Here is a 17,137-nt window from a genome sequence, read left to right as displayed (position 1 = left end):
TTCACACAGGGTCATGTAGTTTTGGATTTTGTTTTCCCTTAATAATAAAAACCTTCATTTAAAACATGCATGTTGTGTTTACTTGTGTTATCTTTGACTAATATTTAAATTTGTTTGATGATCTGAAACATTAAAGTGTGACAAACATGCAAAAAAATAAGAAATCAGGAAGGGGGCCAACACTTTTTCACAACACTGTATGTATGTACAAAAACGTATGTTATTTGGCCTTTGTTATGGACCACTATGTACTTAAAATCTAATTTAAATCTTCTTCAGTTCTAAACAAGAAATACATACGCAAACCTAAAAACAACAGCAATAATATAGCTTGACCTTAATTTGAATTTGGCATGAAGTTGCTTTTCCCTTGTGGCATTAATTTCTGTTTCCACGTGAGTAGATATCAGACATTCTTCCAGCTTAACAACAGAGTAGTCAAACATAGACAATGTCGATGTCGGTCAGTTGAGGAACAGATGATTTCCTCCTTGGTCATGCCAGCTGCTGTCGATGTCATGCTGAATGTGTGCTAATTGCATCATGTCATTCTTGCCCTTAATTTTAAAAGAGGATAGTTTACCCAAAAATAAAAAATCTGTCATTAATTACTCACCACCATCATGTCGCTCCAAACCCGTAAGGCAGGGGTACCACAACGCATGCGTGTGATACTGCTGATGGAGGAGCCAGCGTTCTGACAGCACCAGGATGTACTGAGCCTTGTTTACAAGCAGTGGAATGCTCACACATGCGTCGTGCACACATGCGTGGTACTGTCGTGAACGTGCGTCGAGGACTGACACAGAAGAGAAGAAATAGTTGAATAAAGTCATTATTTTTGTTTTCTTTGCGCACAAAAAGTATTCTTGTAGCTTCATAAAATTAAGGTTGAGCCACTGATGTCACATGGACTATTTTAACGATGTCCTTACTACCTTTCTGGGCCTTGAATATGGTAATTCCATTGCTGTCTATGCAAGGTCAGAAAGCTCTCGGATTTCATCAAAAATATCTTCATTTGTGTTCTGAAGATACGGGTTTACGGGTTTGGAACGACATGTGTGTGAGTAATTAAAGACATAATTTTCGTTTTTGGGTGAACTAACCCTTTAACTGTGAAGTAGCGAGTAGGGAGTTATCACCAAAAAAGAACCCTGGGTGATTATAAACCCCGGGTAAATGGAATCCTGGGTTATCTTGTTTCACGTTTCACACTGCTCATAAATTATCAGGGGTTAACAATAAATCTTGGGTATTCAAAATCACAAACTCACGTTTGACACTGTATATTCCTAAAACCTGGGTGAACATTCTTATTTGCATATTTGAGGTTAGTTTCATTGATTGGACAAATGCAGCATGCAAAAACTTAACATGTAAGCTTAGCATTGCGCAGCCTGGTGTTATTACAGACTGTACTATCAAGAGTTTTCCCTGAATGGACTTTTCGGTGGACTGTAAAGGTAAAAATAAAACAATCTCTTCTTTACTTTTTCATCACTTTTTGTCCATTTTCCGTCTCAAACTCTAAATCTGAAATTGCCCCCTATACCCTCAGTGTAACGCCCCTGTGGACTGTTTATTGTGGTTTCTTCCCCTTTTGTTGGTTTAGCCCGTTCAATCATTAGTTAATTATCCTCAGTGTGCTCACCTGTCTGCCCCTCGTTATCTGCCCTATAAGTTCCTGTCTCTTGTATTGTCGGTTATTGTGAATGTTACCCCGAGTGTGTGTCTCCCTCCTACCTGGATCTGCCTTGTTGTATCTACATTAAAAGTCATTATTGGAATTCCTGCAAGTCCCAGCTAACCGTGGGCATCGCTGACGACGACACCAGCCCCACTCAGGACCCTGAGCCCAGCCCACCATCTCCCCGCGGTACGGAGCATCAGCCGGAGCCCACCGATGACGGAGAGCCATTTCCCGCTGCGATCCACGAGCCGGAGCGAAGCCCCGTGGCTGAGAAGAGGATCGCCTCGGAAGTTGAGCCCAACACGTCAGACCAGGTGCGAGAGCCGGTGACAGTACCCACCACGAGGGAGCAAGCCGTGGACGGTGTGAGCGCGGAGAGGAGCTCCGCCGCCTGCATCACGGCTGAGGGTGAGCTGACTATGGCGGGACATAAGGGCCAGAATATGGAGGGATAACTCTGTCCTGGAAATTATGTATAAAACCTAATTAAACATTTTAATAATACATTTACAATGAATTTCTATCTGTTTTGTATTATGCTGTACGCCGTGGACGAGCACTTTGTAAAATGGATGGATGATTGAGCTGCAGGTGCCATCTTCTGGCGAGACGTGCAATTCATTCGGTGCACAACTCTTACAGTGCATTATGTGTATTCTCTAGCCTTTGAGCATACATTAGTTGTACACTCGTTATTGCTGTGCATTGTGGGATTGAATGAGTGCACTTGATAATGTCCACTAAGTTTTCGGACACCACTAAAAATGGCTGTCCCCTCAAATAGTGCCCTATAAGGGGCGATTTCGGACACATGGGTGGTGTTTTCGTGACTGTCCAAAGCTTGTGAATGTGCGACACACGATTGGGTGTCTATTGCTAAACATCTAGCTGTATACATGATTAGCTGTAATAAAAGCATTGCTAATTTAAAACCTCGCATTAAAAGCGGCAATAACTCCACTTCTAAATCACAACTGTGAAACATGCCTTAACTGGGGTTAAAAGTGGGGTTTAGAACGAGAATAACCCGGTGTTAAACGCAGCGTGAAAAGCCCCTTCCTTGATTTACTTTTCAAATGCATCTTAAAAAAGTCTATTTTGTGGGCTCTTTTAAGCATTTTCAAGACTAAGCTGAAAACACTTTAAGACATTTATGCCATCAGTAACTGTATGCTAAATTTGTGTGTGGTGGTGGTGCTATTTTGGACCAACTAACCAGCCTTTCGCATCCTGCACTCTTTGCACATGTTGATGTTAGCATTTTATGACAGTGTTGCATAGAGGAATACATGCATACTATAAAAAAGAGATGAAGTAACAGGCAAATGCATGCTCACAGCCTTGTCGACACTTTTCTCCTTTACTGTCACTGTGTGTTTTAGGTCTGATGGGAAAATATTACAGGACTGTCATTTGTTAGATAATCACCTGAACACAGCCATACATTTTTGTGTAAGGAGTCTCATTTTCCTATCTGAAATAAATACGCTTGATGCCTAACAGCTGCTCAAAAGTTAAACTGACCTTATCTGAGAATCTCTAATCCAGGATTGGATAGAGATATAGTGAGACAGACACTCAAAAGCCTGAAAGAGGAGGACTGAAGAGGACAGTGATCTTATACATACAGTATTACAGGGGTTGAAAGGGCTGCTGTAAAAATAGAAGCAGCATTTTAACTTAAGTAGCATTTTCACTCCATCCGATGACCTATAAAGTAACTGTACATTGAAACGAGCTTCTCCATGTGGATATGCTTCTGTAGAATGAGTAACACTGCTACAAATAACTTTTTAAATAATCTAACAGCGACACAAGGGAAAATCCTTCATTTTAAATTTAGCCCCAAGTAAACCTTTAGTATTTTCTGAAACTCTGTCATTTCACTTTCTGTAAATTCAGAAAAATGGCCTGTTCACTAGCAATTATATATTAAAAGAGTAATAAATGTCTTTTAAATACTTATTAGTGACCATGTTGCGAATGACTGCACCACAGCAGCACATAATAAGTAGCCATATCTTAATAATACATTAATCTATAATTAGGAACCATTTCACTGCTGCAGGACATATGAGCTAGTTCTTGTATAAAACAACAAAGAGTTCCACCATTTTTAATGAATCATAACTACCCAGTGATCCAAAACCATTTAGGATTTTTTTTTTTTTAAACTTAAACATATATTTTTTTAACTTAGATGTGAAATCTAAAATATTTTTTTAAACTACAGTAGCTTTTAAATTATTGCTTTGAAATCATTCTTTCAGAATTTGCCATTTCACAGTTCACAATTCAAGACAGCACTCTGAGTGAACATATCTGGCAGGCATCAAATTGAACTCAAGTTTTAACTCAAGTTTAATTTGTTCTTCGAGGAAAAGTGACAATCAGACCCGAGGTGTTGAGACATAAGAAACTATTAAAAGGGCTGTGATAGGAGCTTGTTCTCTCACTGAACAGATGTTTTATCACATGAAGGATGTGTTTCAGCTGGCTTGGATAGAATGGCTATTGCAATTAATTAAAGGGATAGCTCAGGCCATCCAAGATGTAGATGAGCTTGTTTCATCGGAACATATTTGGAGAAATTAACATCACATGTTCACCAATTGATCCTCTACAGGGAATGTATGCCGTCAGAATGAGAGTTCAAACTCATTTTGATCTGTATTGTAAAATATTCAAGGTGAAAACACTCATTAGATAACAGTTTTATTACATACGTGTTTTCTATGGTCCTTCATAGGAGGAAGTCATGTACTCTTAGGACACAAGCATCATGTGTGGGCGGATAAGAGTAGGAGAGTATGGCCTAAGGATGTTTAATGAGAACTAAAGTATGCGACATACACTCTACTGATGCTCCACTAAAGAAACATTCACATAACAGTTTGCTTGTGAATGCAAACTCATTTCAGAGGAATGCACATTGTATATCCCTAATTTTTGTTCAAAAGTATGGGAAACCATTTTACAGACATATTTCATTCAAAGTGACTTTCAGTACACTAATTGAATTAAAGCAGTGTGGGATTTGGCGCTATACTCCAGTACACATTAGTGATAGAGAGCATTTTGATCCCCTACCTGAGATTGAACCAGCACTGTTTATGTCAGCAGCTCAAAAATCTGAGCTTTTGGGGCAAAAACAGTGAGCGCGCACACACCCCCAGTCACGAAGGATGCTTTCAGTTTTGTAGGTCAGCTCATCTAAAGCCTGAAGGTACCGCAAACCAGTTGCTTCATGCTATGGCAACACGAAAAACAAAGTAGTTCAATTTACTTATATGTCGACTTACAGTAATTTGTGCATGGCACTCTGCCAGTTGCCTGCCTCTGTTGTTGTGTTTGGTTAGAATAATAATTGCAGTTGTTGGTCATGTGGTGTTTCCATCATTTCTCCTAGCTATACTGTGACTATTCAAGACTTTAAGAAACACCACTGAATGCATTCAGTGACATAGGAGATGCATGGAATGAATGTGTGTTCTTTTACACACAATCTTTATTGTATATAATGCAGAATGTTGTTTTTAATGTACTTTGACAGTGTATTAGCATATTTATCAATTGACTAGCCAGTAAACACAAGTTAAATCAAAGCTTCTACACAAATCCAGATAACAGAAAGGTTACTGTAATTTGGAAATGATAGAATTTGCATTGGTTTATGCATTTCAGCATTAAGCATATGCCTTTATACACAGCAATTGAAATGGCATTCAAGATAGAGGGTAAAATGAGGTAAGATGCAAGTAAAGATGTGACTAAATCCCATCTCAACACATTTATTGAATGTTTATGCATTTGTTAATCTTGACTTTTCATCTTGACATTTTTTGTCATTGAATAATAGTGATCTGTGAATGTATTTTTATGGGTGATATTAGAAGGATTTTATGTCAAAGATCACTAGAAAAGTTTTTATTATTAATAATTGTTATTCATAATTACTTGGTAAGATTAATTAAGTGTTAATAATAATATATATATATATATAGATAGAATGGCTATTGCAATTAATTAAAGGGATAGCTCAGGCCATCCAAGATGTAGATGAGCTTGTTTCATCGGAACATATTTGGAGAAATTAACATCACATGTTCACCAATTGATCCTCTACAGGGAATGTATGCCGTCAGAATGAGAGTTCAAACTCATTTTGATCTGTATTGTAAAATATTCAAGGTGAAAACACTCATTAGATAACAGTTTTATTACATACGTGTTTTCTATGGTCCTTCATAGGAGGAAGTCATGTACTCTTAGGACACAAGCATCATGTGTGGGCGGATAAGAGTAGGAGAGTATGGCCTAAGGATGTTTAATGAGAACTAAAGTATGCGACATACACTCTACTGATGCTCCACTAAAGAAACATTCACATAACAGTTTGCTTGTGAATGCAAACTCATTTCAGAGGAATGCACATTGTATATCCCTAATTTTTGTTCAAAAGTATGGGAAACCATTTTACAGACATATTTCATTCAAAGTGACTTTCAGTACACTAATTGAATTAAAGCAGTGTGGGATTTGGCGCTATACTCCAGTACACATTAGTGATAGAGAGCATTTTGATCCCCTACCTGAGATTGAACCAGCACTGTTTATGTCAGCAGCTCAAAAATCTGAGCTTTTGGGGCAAAAACAGTGAGCGCGCACACACCCCCAGTCACGAAGGATGCTTTCAGTTTTGTAGGTCAGCTCATCTAAAGCCTGAAGGTACCGCAAACCAGTTGCTTCATGCTATGGCAACACGAAAAACAAAGTAGTTCAATTTACTTATATGTCGACTTACAGTAATTTGTGCATGGCACTCTGCCAGTTGCCTGCCTCTGTTGTTGTGTTTGGTTAGAATAATAATTGCAGTTGTTGGTCATGTGGTGTTTCCATCATTTCTCCTAGCTATACTGTGACTATTCAAGACTTTAAGAAACACCACTGAATGCATTCAGTGACATAGGAGATGCATGGAATGAATGTGTGTTCTTTTACACACAATCTTTATTGTATATAATGCAGAATGTTGTTTTTAATGTACTTTGACAGTGTATTAGCATATTTATCAATTGACTAGCCAGTAAACACAAGTTAAATCAAAGCTTCTACACAAATCCAGATAACAGAAAGGTTACTGTAATTTGGAAATGATAGAATTTGCATTGGTTTATGCATTTCAGCATTAAGCATATGCCTTTATACACAGCAATTGAAATGGCATTCAAGATAGAGGGTAAAATGAGGTAAGATGCAAGTAAAGATGTGACTAAATCCCATCTCAACACATTTATTGAATGTTTATGCATTTGTTAATCTTGACTTTTCATCTTGACATTTTTTGTCATTGAATAATAGTGATCTGTGAATGTATTTTTATGGGTGATATTAGAAGGATTTTATGTCAAAGATCACTAGAAAAGTTTTTATTATTAATAATTGTTATTCATAATTACTTGGTAAGATTAATTAAGTGTTAATAATAATATATATATATATATATATATATATCTCAGATGTATCTATTTGCCTGGGGTTCGGTTATCTGTCATTATTCGCCTAAATTGCCAAAATAATTTATATTTGAATTAGTATATTGCACATTACATTAAAAACAAATTATTATTAAAAAATAAATGATTAAAAATGACATCAGATTTTTCTGCAAAAATTCAGATGATAATTAGGGGCAATTTGCTAACTAAATTGATCTTAATAATATATGATATGATGCATCATTATACTGTACATGCTAAAAACATCTAAGTATGCTAAAATTTAGCAGTAAATGCAAACTGTTCTTAAAGGGAGACTCTTTTATCAGTGTATATGTATTCCCTGCCATTGAACCCATGATGTTGCTAGCGCTATGCACTACGACTCTGCCAGCTACTGGAAACCTAAAAGAAGAACGTATAAATTAGAGAAAAAAAAAGTAAAGATGAAAGAAGAGGGGATAAAGGGTTAAATAAAACGACAAAATTAGCCTCTTATCCTCTTCTTAATCGCCATTTCAATTTTCTCATGCTTCGGGCTCCCTGTGGTGTTTTTTATTCTTGTTCGATTGCCCTTTTTCCTTGCTACCAAAATTAGAGCGCTCTCTCTAGCTCATATCTTTAAGGTCAGGCCTCACAAGTGTAGACACTTTGCACAGGGGAACAATGTTCGGGGAGATAACGTACGTGCGTGTGTGAGTGTGTGTATTCTAGGCTTTTGGGCATGTTAGACATGAATCCAATTTGATGTGTAATTTTGCATTCTAATAATTTAATTAAGAACGGCCATGTCACATTATGTCTTACCGATGAAGGAGCGATAACAACATGAGGGGCGAGAGAAAAAAAATCATAAATAGGGTTAGGGAGAGAGAAGGGTTGAATAAAAGAGGGAGATATTGAGCAGAGAATCAAGAAAGTTAGAGGTGTGACTATTTCCTCAGGCAGTGGATCAGTTATTGGCTTACACACACGCATGTTGCCATCTCCTGGGGCTCAGCTGTGTGTGTGTGTGTGTTTGCGCACATGTGGACCTCTGACCAGAGCCTCGGGTTAAATCTGAGACAAGCTGAGATAATTAATAGTAGGAGAGTTATTGTGACAACTCCCTGTGCTGTTGTCCAGACATGTTATTAAAAAATACATTGTAGTTAACGCATATGACTGTTTCAAATGCACCATGCCGACTCATCTCCTACGGCTGATTTTTTCAAATGAATCAGGAGCATTTGTGCAGATGGTTTATTTAAGACCGTAAAGCATTGCTGTGACAAACCACGGCTTAACCACAATGTGGTGCAGGGCTTGTATCCTCAGACAGCTCTATTAAGGACAGAAAATGCAGCATCCGTGTTTGTTTTTATGCACCTCACTGGATCGCAGGAATAATTAGTGGATTTTAAGTCCCAGAGTTCCTGCGGTCAGAGTAAAAGTCAGCATGAAATGGAAATTGCAATCGTCTTTTTGGCCCTACTGGCACGTATATTTGAGTGTAATGGCTTCTCGAACTAGAAAAAAAGGTAGGGCGGGACTTGATTTTGTGCATCGGAATTTGAGTGGATTATAAAGTTAAGAAAGTTTAAATATTTAACTGAAAAAAAAAGACTAAGACAATTTTTTTGCAGAGTACTCTATTCTTCTTATTCTTATTATTATTTTAAATAATCATGTGCACAGATTATAATGGACACTGCAATATTCCATTAAAATAAGAATGGTCAATTTTGATTTCATGGACTACAGCCAAGGCCAAATAACACGCTGAACATAAGAAAAACAGAAGATATTTCCATTACACAAATTCTCACCGACACGCACACACACATGCATGGACTGGTGTCAAACATCCCTCAGGGAGCAGGACGTTAGAAATGTGTTTAACATGTGATATGATGCAGTGAAACTGCGGACATTTGGGGTAAGGGGATTTTGACGGACTCTGTGCACGTATATGTGCATGTCAAAACCCCCTTAGCTCTTGAAATTAGTGCATTATGGTGTCACTCCTCTTTAAATCTAAAATCAAACATGCTTTGCTAATTGGAGAAGGCCAAGGGAGCTGGTGGGGGAGGGGTTGTGCTCTGCTGGTGTCGTTTAAAGGAATAGTTCACCCAAAAATGTTCACCTGAAAATGTACTGACCCTCAGACCATCCAAGGTCTAGATGATTTTGTTTCATAATCGGAAAAGATTTGGAAAATTTTTTGCATTAAATCATTGAATGGGTGCCGTCAGAATAAGTATCCAAACAACTGAAAAAACATTACAATAATCCACAAATAATCCCCTCGACTCCAGTCCATCAGTTACTCTTGTGAAGTAAAAAGCTGTGTGTTTGTAATAAACATCATTAAGTTGATTTTAATCATTGCTTCTGGATGATCCACTGGTGAGCAAGTGATGTAATGCTACATTTCCCCAAATCTGTTCCGATGAAGAAACAAACTCATCCATATATTAGATGACCTGTAGGTAAGCTTTTAGCAATTTTTCATTTTAGGTAAACTATTCCTTTAAAAGGACGGTTTACCCCAAAATTAGCATTCTGTCATCATTTACTCACCCTCATGTCGTTCCAAATCTGTATGACTTATTTTTCTGTGAAATACAAAATAAGATATTTCAGTGTGTTATTTGTCCATACAATGAAAGTCACTAGGGACAAGAATTGTTTTGGATCACTCTGACTTTCATTGTTCAGACACAAACAGTTCTTCAAAATATCTTCTTTTGCGTTCTTCAGAAGAAAGATGTTTGGGTGAATTATCCCTTTAAGCCCTTTTTTGAATTTGTGTGCCAGAGAGTGTGTGATATGCTTTTCCAAGTTGTATTGGTGGGGTTGAGTGTGTTTGTGTGATAGGGAATTTGTCTCGGCCTGGTCTTTTCAAGAAGCCGGAATGGTGTGTGTTCTGCTAATCCACTCTATGGTGTCCTGCATAAATAATGCACTGAAGAGTTTTTGTGCATGTGTGTAGGAAGGTGTTTGGTGGGTGTGCTGGCATTGTTCGATGCTTTGAGTCTCACAAGGTCGTCTGCTCAACCATAACTTTCAGGCAGCACCATCGGGTGGAGAGTAAACCGCGGAGCCGTGGTATAGTGGTCTGTTTTGCTGCTGTGTGACAGGATGAACGGATGGCCCAGCCTGGGTCAGCATTGTGCGTTCTCTATCTGCACAGTCCTGGTGGCCTCACATACATAAAGCTTATCGAAGAGAGAGAATGAGGAAAAAGGAGGTAATAGAACAAGAATACATGAGAAAAACAGTGACAGATGTATTTAGCGAGAGACTTGCTGCACAAACAGCATTGAGATTTAAGTGCTTCAAATGTTCATTTTTACCCAAATAAACTCAGCCTTTGCTTTTACAGCCAACACGACAAACAGTGAAGTGCTATGGGATGCTAAGACAAGGACCCACAGTTTTGCTGCTTGGTAGATGATGCTACATTGGCCCCTGTTGAGGGAGAGAGAACAGCGGAGAGCCTGACTGTATCACGCTAATGGTTAAGATGGTGTCAATAAGAACGTTTACTCACCGTCTCACTGGTATTCTTGGAGCTTGTCAAACTGGGCTATCAAGACCAGGTCATTAGACTTGTGGTGTCTGGTCCACAGCAGCCCTCTCAGCATCTGGTCATCTGTTGTCTTCAGCCAGCAGCCGCCCTGCTCACTGTGACAGGGTAATTAATTATGAAAATGTGACCATTGAGAAAAACAATATGGAAATATTGTCAGATACTAATAACCAATGATTATTTCGTTTTTTCAGCTTTGAAGCTGAACAGAATTTTTTTTTAAATGTTCTGGTTCTTAAATCTGGTTGGTTGAGCAGCATTTCAAGAGTGCAGTCAAACATCATTGGGTCTTTTTACTTCTGTGACTCTCTCTGCAGTTTACATTGTTGTCAGTAGGTGGCGACAAGTGACAGTCTTTATTAATGAGGTGTTGATTTATTTATTCATCCAACTCTGATTCATTCAGGAAAAAAACTGTGATAATATTTTTGTTGCCAGAGCGAAAACAGACAAAACTATATTTTCTCCTACAAACGACAGATTGGAAGTCATTCATTTCCAATGGAGAGTAGTATGGGAGCCACATGGTGTTCCGATCGTATAAGTATGAGGAATGTTTGGATCCGATTTGAGCTTTGGATGCATTGAAATATTTTAACTTTAGTAGTAAGAGCATAGTAAAAACAGAGTAAGAACAGAGTGAGAATTACCAAAAAAATTTTCCCCCACTAAAACCTTACCTTTAAACAAATGCACATTTTATTTACATTGACTAGTGATAGAAAACCTACCATCCTTTTTCCCCCCCTCAAGGGATTGGCGGTCATTTGCTTTGTGTGGATATATTCATACATTCATTATTCACTGCATATTAATACATTCAGTGTTCACTTTTCGTAGGGTAATGGCTGCTTCACAACCATTTAAAAAAGTTCAGCGTGACTGCCACAAGGGGGTGAAATGCAACAGTCATATGCAAATTTCAGTCATATTGACAAGGGGGCAATTGTGTTTGGCAATATTGTGTCCAAAATTGTGTCAGTAAGTCTCCATGAAATTAAAATTTACTTTGTAAGTGCACATTACTAGTAATCAAGTTAATGCACAAGAGCAAATTAATCTACTGAAAAAAAGTGTTTGTCTTCGTATATCTTCCCCTTTGAAATGGCGTTCCTTCTCTGACTCTGATGATGTTTGACTGACCCCCTCCTTTCCAACCGACAGTCTGTTCCGAGCTTGATTTATCTAAAATCAAGCCTCACCCTTTTTTTAATCATTCAATATTCTGTTTCACTTGGAAAAATGTCAAAATACTGAATTAAAATCGGTTGCAATTTCCTGGTCACACTGACTTTACATTTTTGTTTACTGAACTGTTGTGTAACAGCAATATCACATGCGCAGTTGTGATTACCTGAGCCTGTGCTGATAAGCAGGAAGCCTAAGCTTCATATCAAAAAGAGAATTAAAAATAAAAGACAGTACCCTTGATGGTGTGGTATCGCTAATATCAAAGAGAATGCTTATTAATAAATAAAAGGGAGAACTCATGCAATGTGTGATATTGCTGATTACAAAAACAAACAAACATGTGGAACATGAATCCACTGTAAATGCAAAATGTAAATAATAACCTTTCCTACAGGTGTGTTATACAGTGGATTATGTTACATTTTTTTTTTTTAAATTTCATCAACAAAAGTTCATGATAAAACTGAAAGCAGTATTGGGTCTGTGAACACTTGCTATATTTTCCAAGAGAGTCCTAACACGTCTAAGGTCCAGGTCACTATGCACCACAACAAACATCTGAAAGTATAAATAGACTGAACACTATCACTGAGGGAGCTTGTCTGTGGATTACAAGGTCATTGCCACAGATTCAGTCTGGAATACAGAACCTCACATTGAGACTGAAAGCGACTTGTTTCTTCAGTGCTATATACCTTCATAAGAGAGAACACAACATCACATTAAGGCAATTGCTGGTGATAACTATATATACATCAGTAATCACTTTTGTGTGATGAGATGCACTTCATCTAGTCAAGTCAAGTAACCTTTATTTATATAGCGCTTTATACAATACATATTGTGTCAAAGCAGCTTTAAAGAATTAAACAGGAAAATACTGTCGATAATGCAGGAGGACAATAGTAAATACTAAATTTTTCAGCTAAAGTCAGTTCATTATTAATTCAATGATGTCATCGTCCAGCTTAGTTCAGTTGAAATAGTATCTGTGCAATCAAGTTGACAATATTGCCAGAAATTAAGTGTCCCTAACTACAAGCCAAAGGCGACAGTGACAAGGAACCAAAATTCCATTGGTGACAGAATTGGAGAAAAAAACTTTGGGAGAAACCAGGCTCAGTCGAGGGGCCAGTTCTCCTCTGGCCAGACGAAATCAGCATGTGTGGTTTAATTCCAGACTGCAACACAAGTCAGAATTGTGCAGAGGACTCGTCTGGTTCTCGTGGTCTTGTGCTGATGGCCATCTAGTTGATAAGGTCTTCGTAGGGGATCTGTCTCAGGGGCTCATCTAGTTGACATGGTCTCGGCTGACATAAAGGGCTGTAGAGGTCGTCGCTAGGTGTTGATCCACCATCTGGACAGGATACGGACTAGATCCGGGTGAATGGAGTGACTATCTTATCTGGATACATACTGCATCTGGGTGGCTACGGTGACCTCGGAATAAGAATGAAATAGACTAATATGAGTGTAGATGCCATTCTTCTTACGATGTAACAAGTGCATCAGGGGTTATGGGAAGTGTTCCCCATTCCGGTTGACTTAATTAATGCAGTCTAAAAATCCTTTAACTGATTTGAATTATAGAAATGTGATGAATTATAGAAGTGTGTTATGTGTAAGAAAGGTTAAAGAGATGGGTCTTTAATCTAAATTTAATCTGTGTCTAAAAAGTACGCTTTATACAATACATATTGTGTCAAAGCAGCTTTAAAGAATTAAACAGGAAAATACTGTCGATAATGCAGGAGGACAGTAGTAAACACTCAATTTTTCATTATTAATTCAGTGATGTCATCGTCCAGCTTAGTTCAGTTGAAATAGTATCTGTGCAATCAAGTTGACAATATTGCCAGAAATTAAGTGTCCCTAACTACAAGCCAAAGGCGACAGTGACAAGGAACCAAAATTCCATTGGTGACAGAATTGGAGAAAAAAACTTTGGGAGAAACCAGGCTCAGTCGAGGGGCCAGTTCTCCTCTGGCCAGACGAAATCAGCATGTGTGGTTTAATTCCAGACTGCAACACAAGTCAGAATTGTGCAGAGGACTCGTCTGGTTCTCGTGGTCTTGTGCTGATGGCCATCTAGTTGATAAGGTCTTCGTAGGGGATCTGTCTCAGGGGCTCATCTAGTTGACATGGTCTCGGCTGACATAAAGGGCTGTAGAGGTCGTCTCTAGGTGTTGATCCACCATCTGGACAGGATACGGACTAGATCCGGGTGAATGGAGTGACTATCTTATCTGGATACATACTGCATCTGGGTGGCTACGGTGACCTCGGAATAAGAATGAAATAGACTAATATGAGTGTAGATGCCATTCTTCTTACGATGTAACAAGTGCATCAGGGGTTATGGGAAGTGTTCCCCATTCCGGTTGACTTAATTAATGCAGTCTAAAAATCCTTTAACTGATTTGAATTATATAAATGTGATGAATTATAGAAGTGTGTTATGTGTAAGAAAGGTTAAAGAGATGGGTCTTTAATCTAAATTTAATCTGTGTCTAAAAAGTATGTCTGCCTCCCGAACAATGTTAGGTAGATTGTTCCAGAGTTTGGGCACTAAATAGAAAAAGGATCTGATTTTGATATTCTAGGTATTATCAAATGGCCAGCGTTTTGAGATTGCAGTGGATATGAAGGACTATAATGTGATAAGAGCCTGCTCAATTACTGAGGAGCTAAACTTTAAGTAAGTAGCAACATTTTAAAATGTATATGATGTTCAATAGGGAGAATTGAAGAAAAAAATATATAATAAAATGGGCTAATATGGTCATACTTCCTGTGTTACGTGACGAGAGAGCAGGCAGAGGCGAGGATCTAAATGCAGGGAGTATTTAATAAACAAACGGTTAAACATACAGAACACTGGAAGCTAGGGAACACAAAAGACGGATGAACACGAACATTGACCAATCACAAGTGGAACACAAGCACAATTTATACACAAGAGAACAAGCTTTACAAGATAACAAGGGGGCGTGGTAAATGGGAAACACCTGGGGAACCTAATCACGGGGAACCAATACACAAACGGACTACAAACAAGGCACAGGAAACACTTCAACATAAAAGTCCAGACAGGGCACAGAGAACATGTAACATACTGGTTCTAGTAAGAACTCTAACTGCTGCATTTCAGACCAGCTGGAGTGTGTTTATTAAGCATGCAGAGCAACCACCCAATAATGCATTACAATAATCTAACCTTGAGGTCATGAATGCATGAATTAACGTTTCTGCATTTGACATTGATAGCATAGGTCGTAATTTAGATATATTTTTAAGATGGGAAAAATGCTGTTTTACAAACGCTAGAAACGTGGCTTTCAAAGGAAAGATTGCTATCCAATAGCACACATAGGTTCCTAACTGATGACAAAGAATTGACAGAGCAGCCATCAAATGTTAGTGTTCCAGGTTATTAAATGTGGAGGTTTTTGGTCTGGAGGTTTTAAATCCTGACTGATCCTCACACCATTTTTCTCTAATAAGGAACATAGTTGTAAGGATACTGCTTTTTCTAGTATCTTTGACAGAAAAGGGAGACTTGAGATTGGTCTGTAATTAACTAATTCTTTTGGATCAAGTTGTGTTTTTTTAATGAGAGGCTTAATATCAGCCAGTTTAGTAGCTTAGATGGTATAGGTTCTAATGTTGTTGGTTTAGATGATTTAACAAGTTTATAAAATTCTTCCTTTCCTATAGCAGAGAATGAGTGGAATTGTGCCTCAGGGGATCTATAGCACTATCTGATGCAATACTGTAGCTGATGGCTGTATGATTATAATTTTATCTCTATTAGTATCGGTCTTGGAAGTAAAGAGCTTCATGAAGTCTAGCAGATCTAGCAGTTTTTAAGGTTTTTCTGTAGGAGAAAGTACTTTCCCTCCATGCAATACGAAACACTTCTAGTTTTGTTTTCTTCCAGCTGTGCTCTATTTTCCAGGCTGCTCTCTTTAGGGTGTGAGCATGCTCGTTATACCACAGTGTCGAACTGTTTTCCTTAATCTTCTTTAAGCGTAAAGGAACAACTGTATCTAAAGTGCAAGAAAAGAGATGTGCATAGTTTCTGTTACAACATCAAGTTTTTCTGAGCTATCAGATATGCTGAGGAAGTGAGACAAGTCAGGAAGATTATTTACAAAGCAGTCTTTTGTGGTAGAATTGATGGTTCTACCATATTTGTAACAATGAGTTGAGTTTGCAGCTTTAGCTACATGGAGTATACAAAAGACTAGATAATTATCTGAGATATCAACACTCTGCTGCAGAATTTCAACGCCATTAACATCAATTCCATGTGACAGTATTAAATCTAAAGTATGATTACGACAATGAGTAGGTCCTGTCACTTGTTGTCTAACCCAAATAGAGTTTAGAAAGTCTATAAATGCAGACCTCAATGTATCTTTTTCATTATCTACATGGATATTAAAATCGCCAACAATTAAGGTTTTATCTGCAGCCAGCACTATCTCACACAAAAAAAATCAGCAAATTCTTTGATATATTCTGTATGGTGCCCTGGTGACCTGTGTACAGTAGCCAGTACAAATATCAATAAGGATTTATCATTAACACTTATTACACTGGATAATGTTACAAAGCACCATTACTTCAAACAAATTATACTTGAAACCAGAGCTCTGAGAAATACTGAAAATATTACTATAAATTGTAGCAACACCTCCTTCTTTACCTTTTGGATGTGGCTCATGTTTATAACAGTAATCTTGGAGGGTGGACTCATTTAAAGTAATGTAATCATCTGGTTTTAGCCAGGTTTCTGCCAAACAGAGCACATCTAGGTTTTGATCTGTGATCATCTCATTTACAAAAAGCGCTTTCATAGAAAGGGATCTAATATTCATTAAGCCAAGCTTTATCTTTTATCTGTATTATATCTGATTTTTATTTGTTGAACATCAATTAAATTGTTAGCCTTAAATTGGTTTGGTCATTTTTTGTATTTGCTAGTTCAGGTAACAGACACAGTCTCTATAGTATGATATCTTGGTGTAGGAGTATGTGTTGAGAATGAACTGACTTCCATGACATGAGGCGGCTAACAGACAGTCGGTTTAGCCAGTCTGTCTGCTTCCTGACCTGGGCCCCAGTTATTCACGTACAAACTCTAAGACTATGTGCCATATTTCTAGAGAGAAGAGC

The 17,137-nt window shown here is 38.0% G+C and overlaps 1 protein-coding gene across 1 annotated transcript in view; it reads left to right on the top strand.

The window, feature by feature from the left end:
* LOC107714194 (uncharacterized) overlaps positions 1–10,965 on the top strand; it is a 27,808-nt gene extending 16,843 nt beyond the window's left edge. Inside the window, exons 9-10 of the mRNA XM_016519964.1 lie at positions 10,749–10,862; positions 10,960–10,965. Coding sequence (XP_016375450.1) covers positions 10,749–10,862; positions 10,960–10,965 — 120 coding nt within the window. The remainder of the gene's footprint in view (positions 1–10,748; positions 10,863–10,959) is intronic.
* The last annotated feature ends 6,172 nt before the right edge of the window (positions 10,966–17,137 follow it).

The sequence above is a fragment of the Sinocyclocheilus rhinocerous genome, unplaced genomic scaffold (genome assembly GCF_001515625.1).
Source record: "Sinocyclocheilus rhinocerous isolate Xijiao unplaced genomic scaffold, SAMN03320098_v1.1 scaffold1591, whole genome shotgun sequence".
Taxonomy (NCBI): domain Eukaryota; kingdom Metazoa; phylum Chordata; class Actinopteri; order Cypriniformes; family Cyprinidae; genus Sinocyclocheilus; species Sinocyclocheilus rhinocerous.
This window is presented reverse-complemented; position numbering and strand designations above follow the sequence as displayed.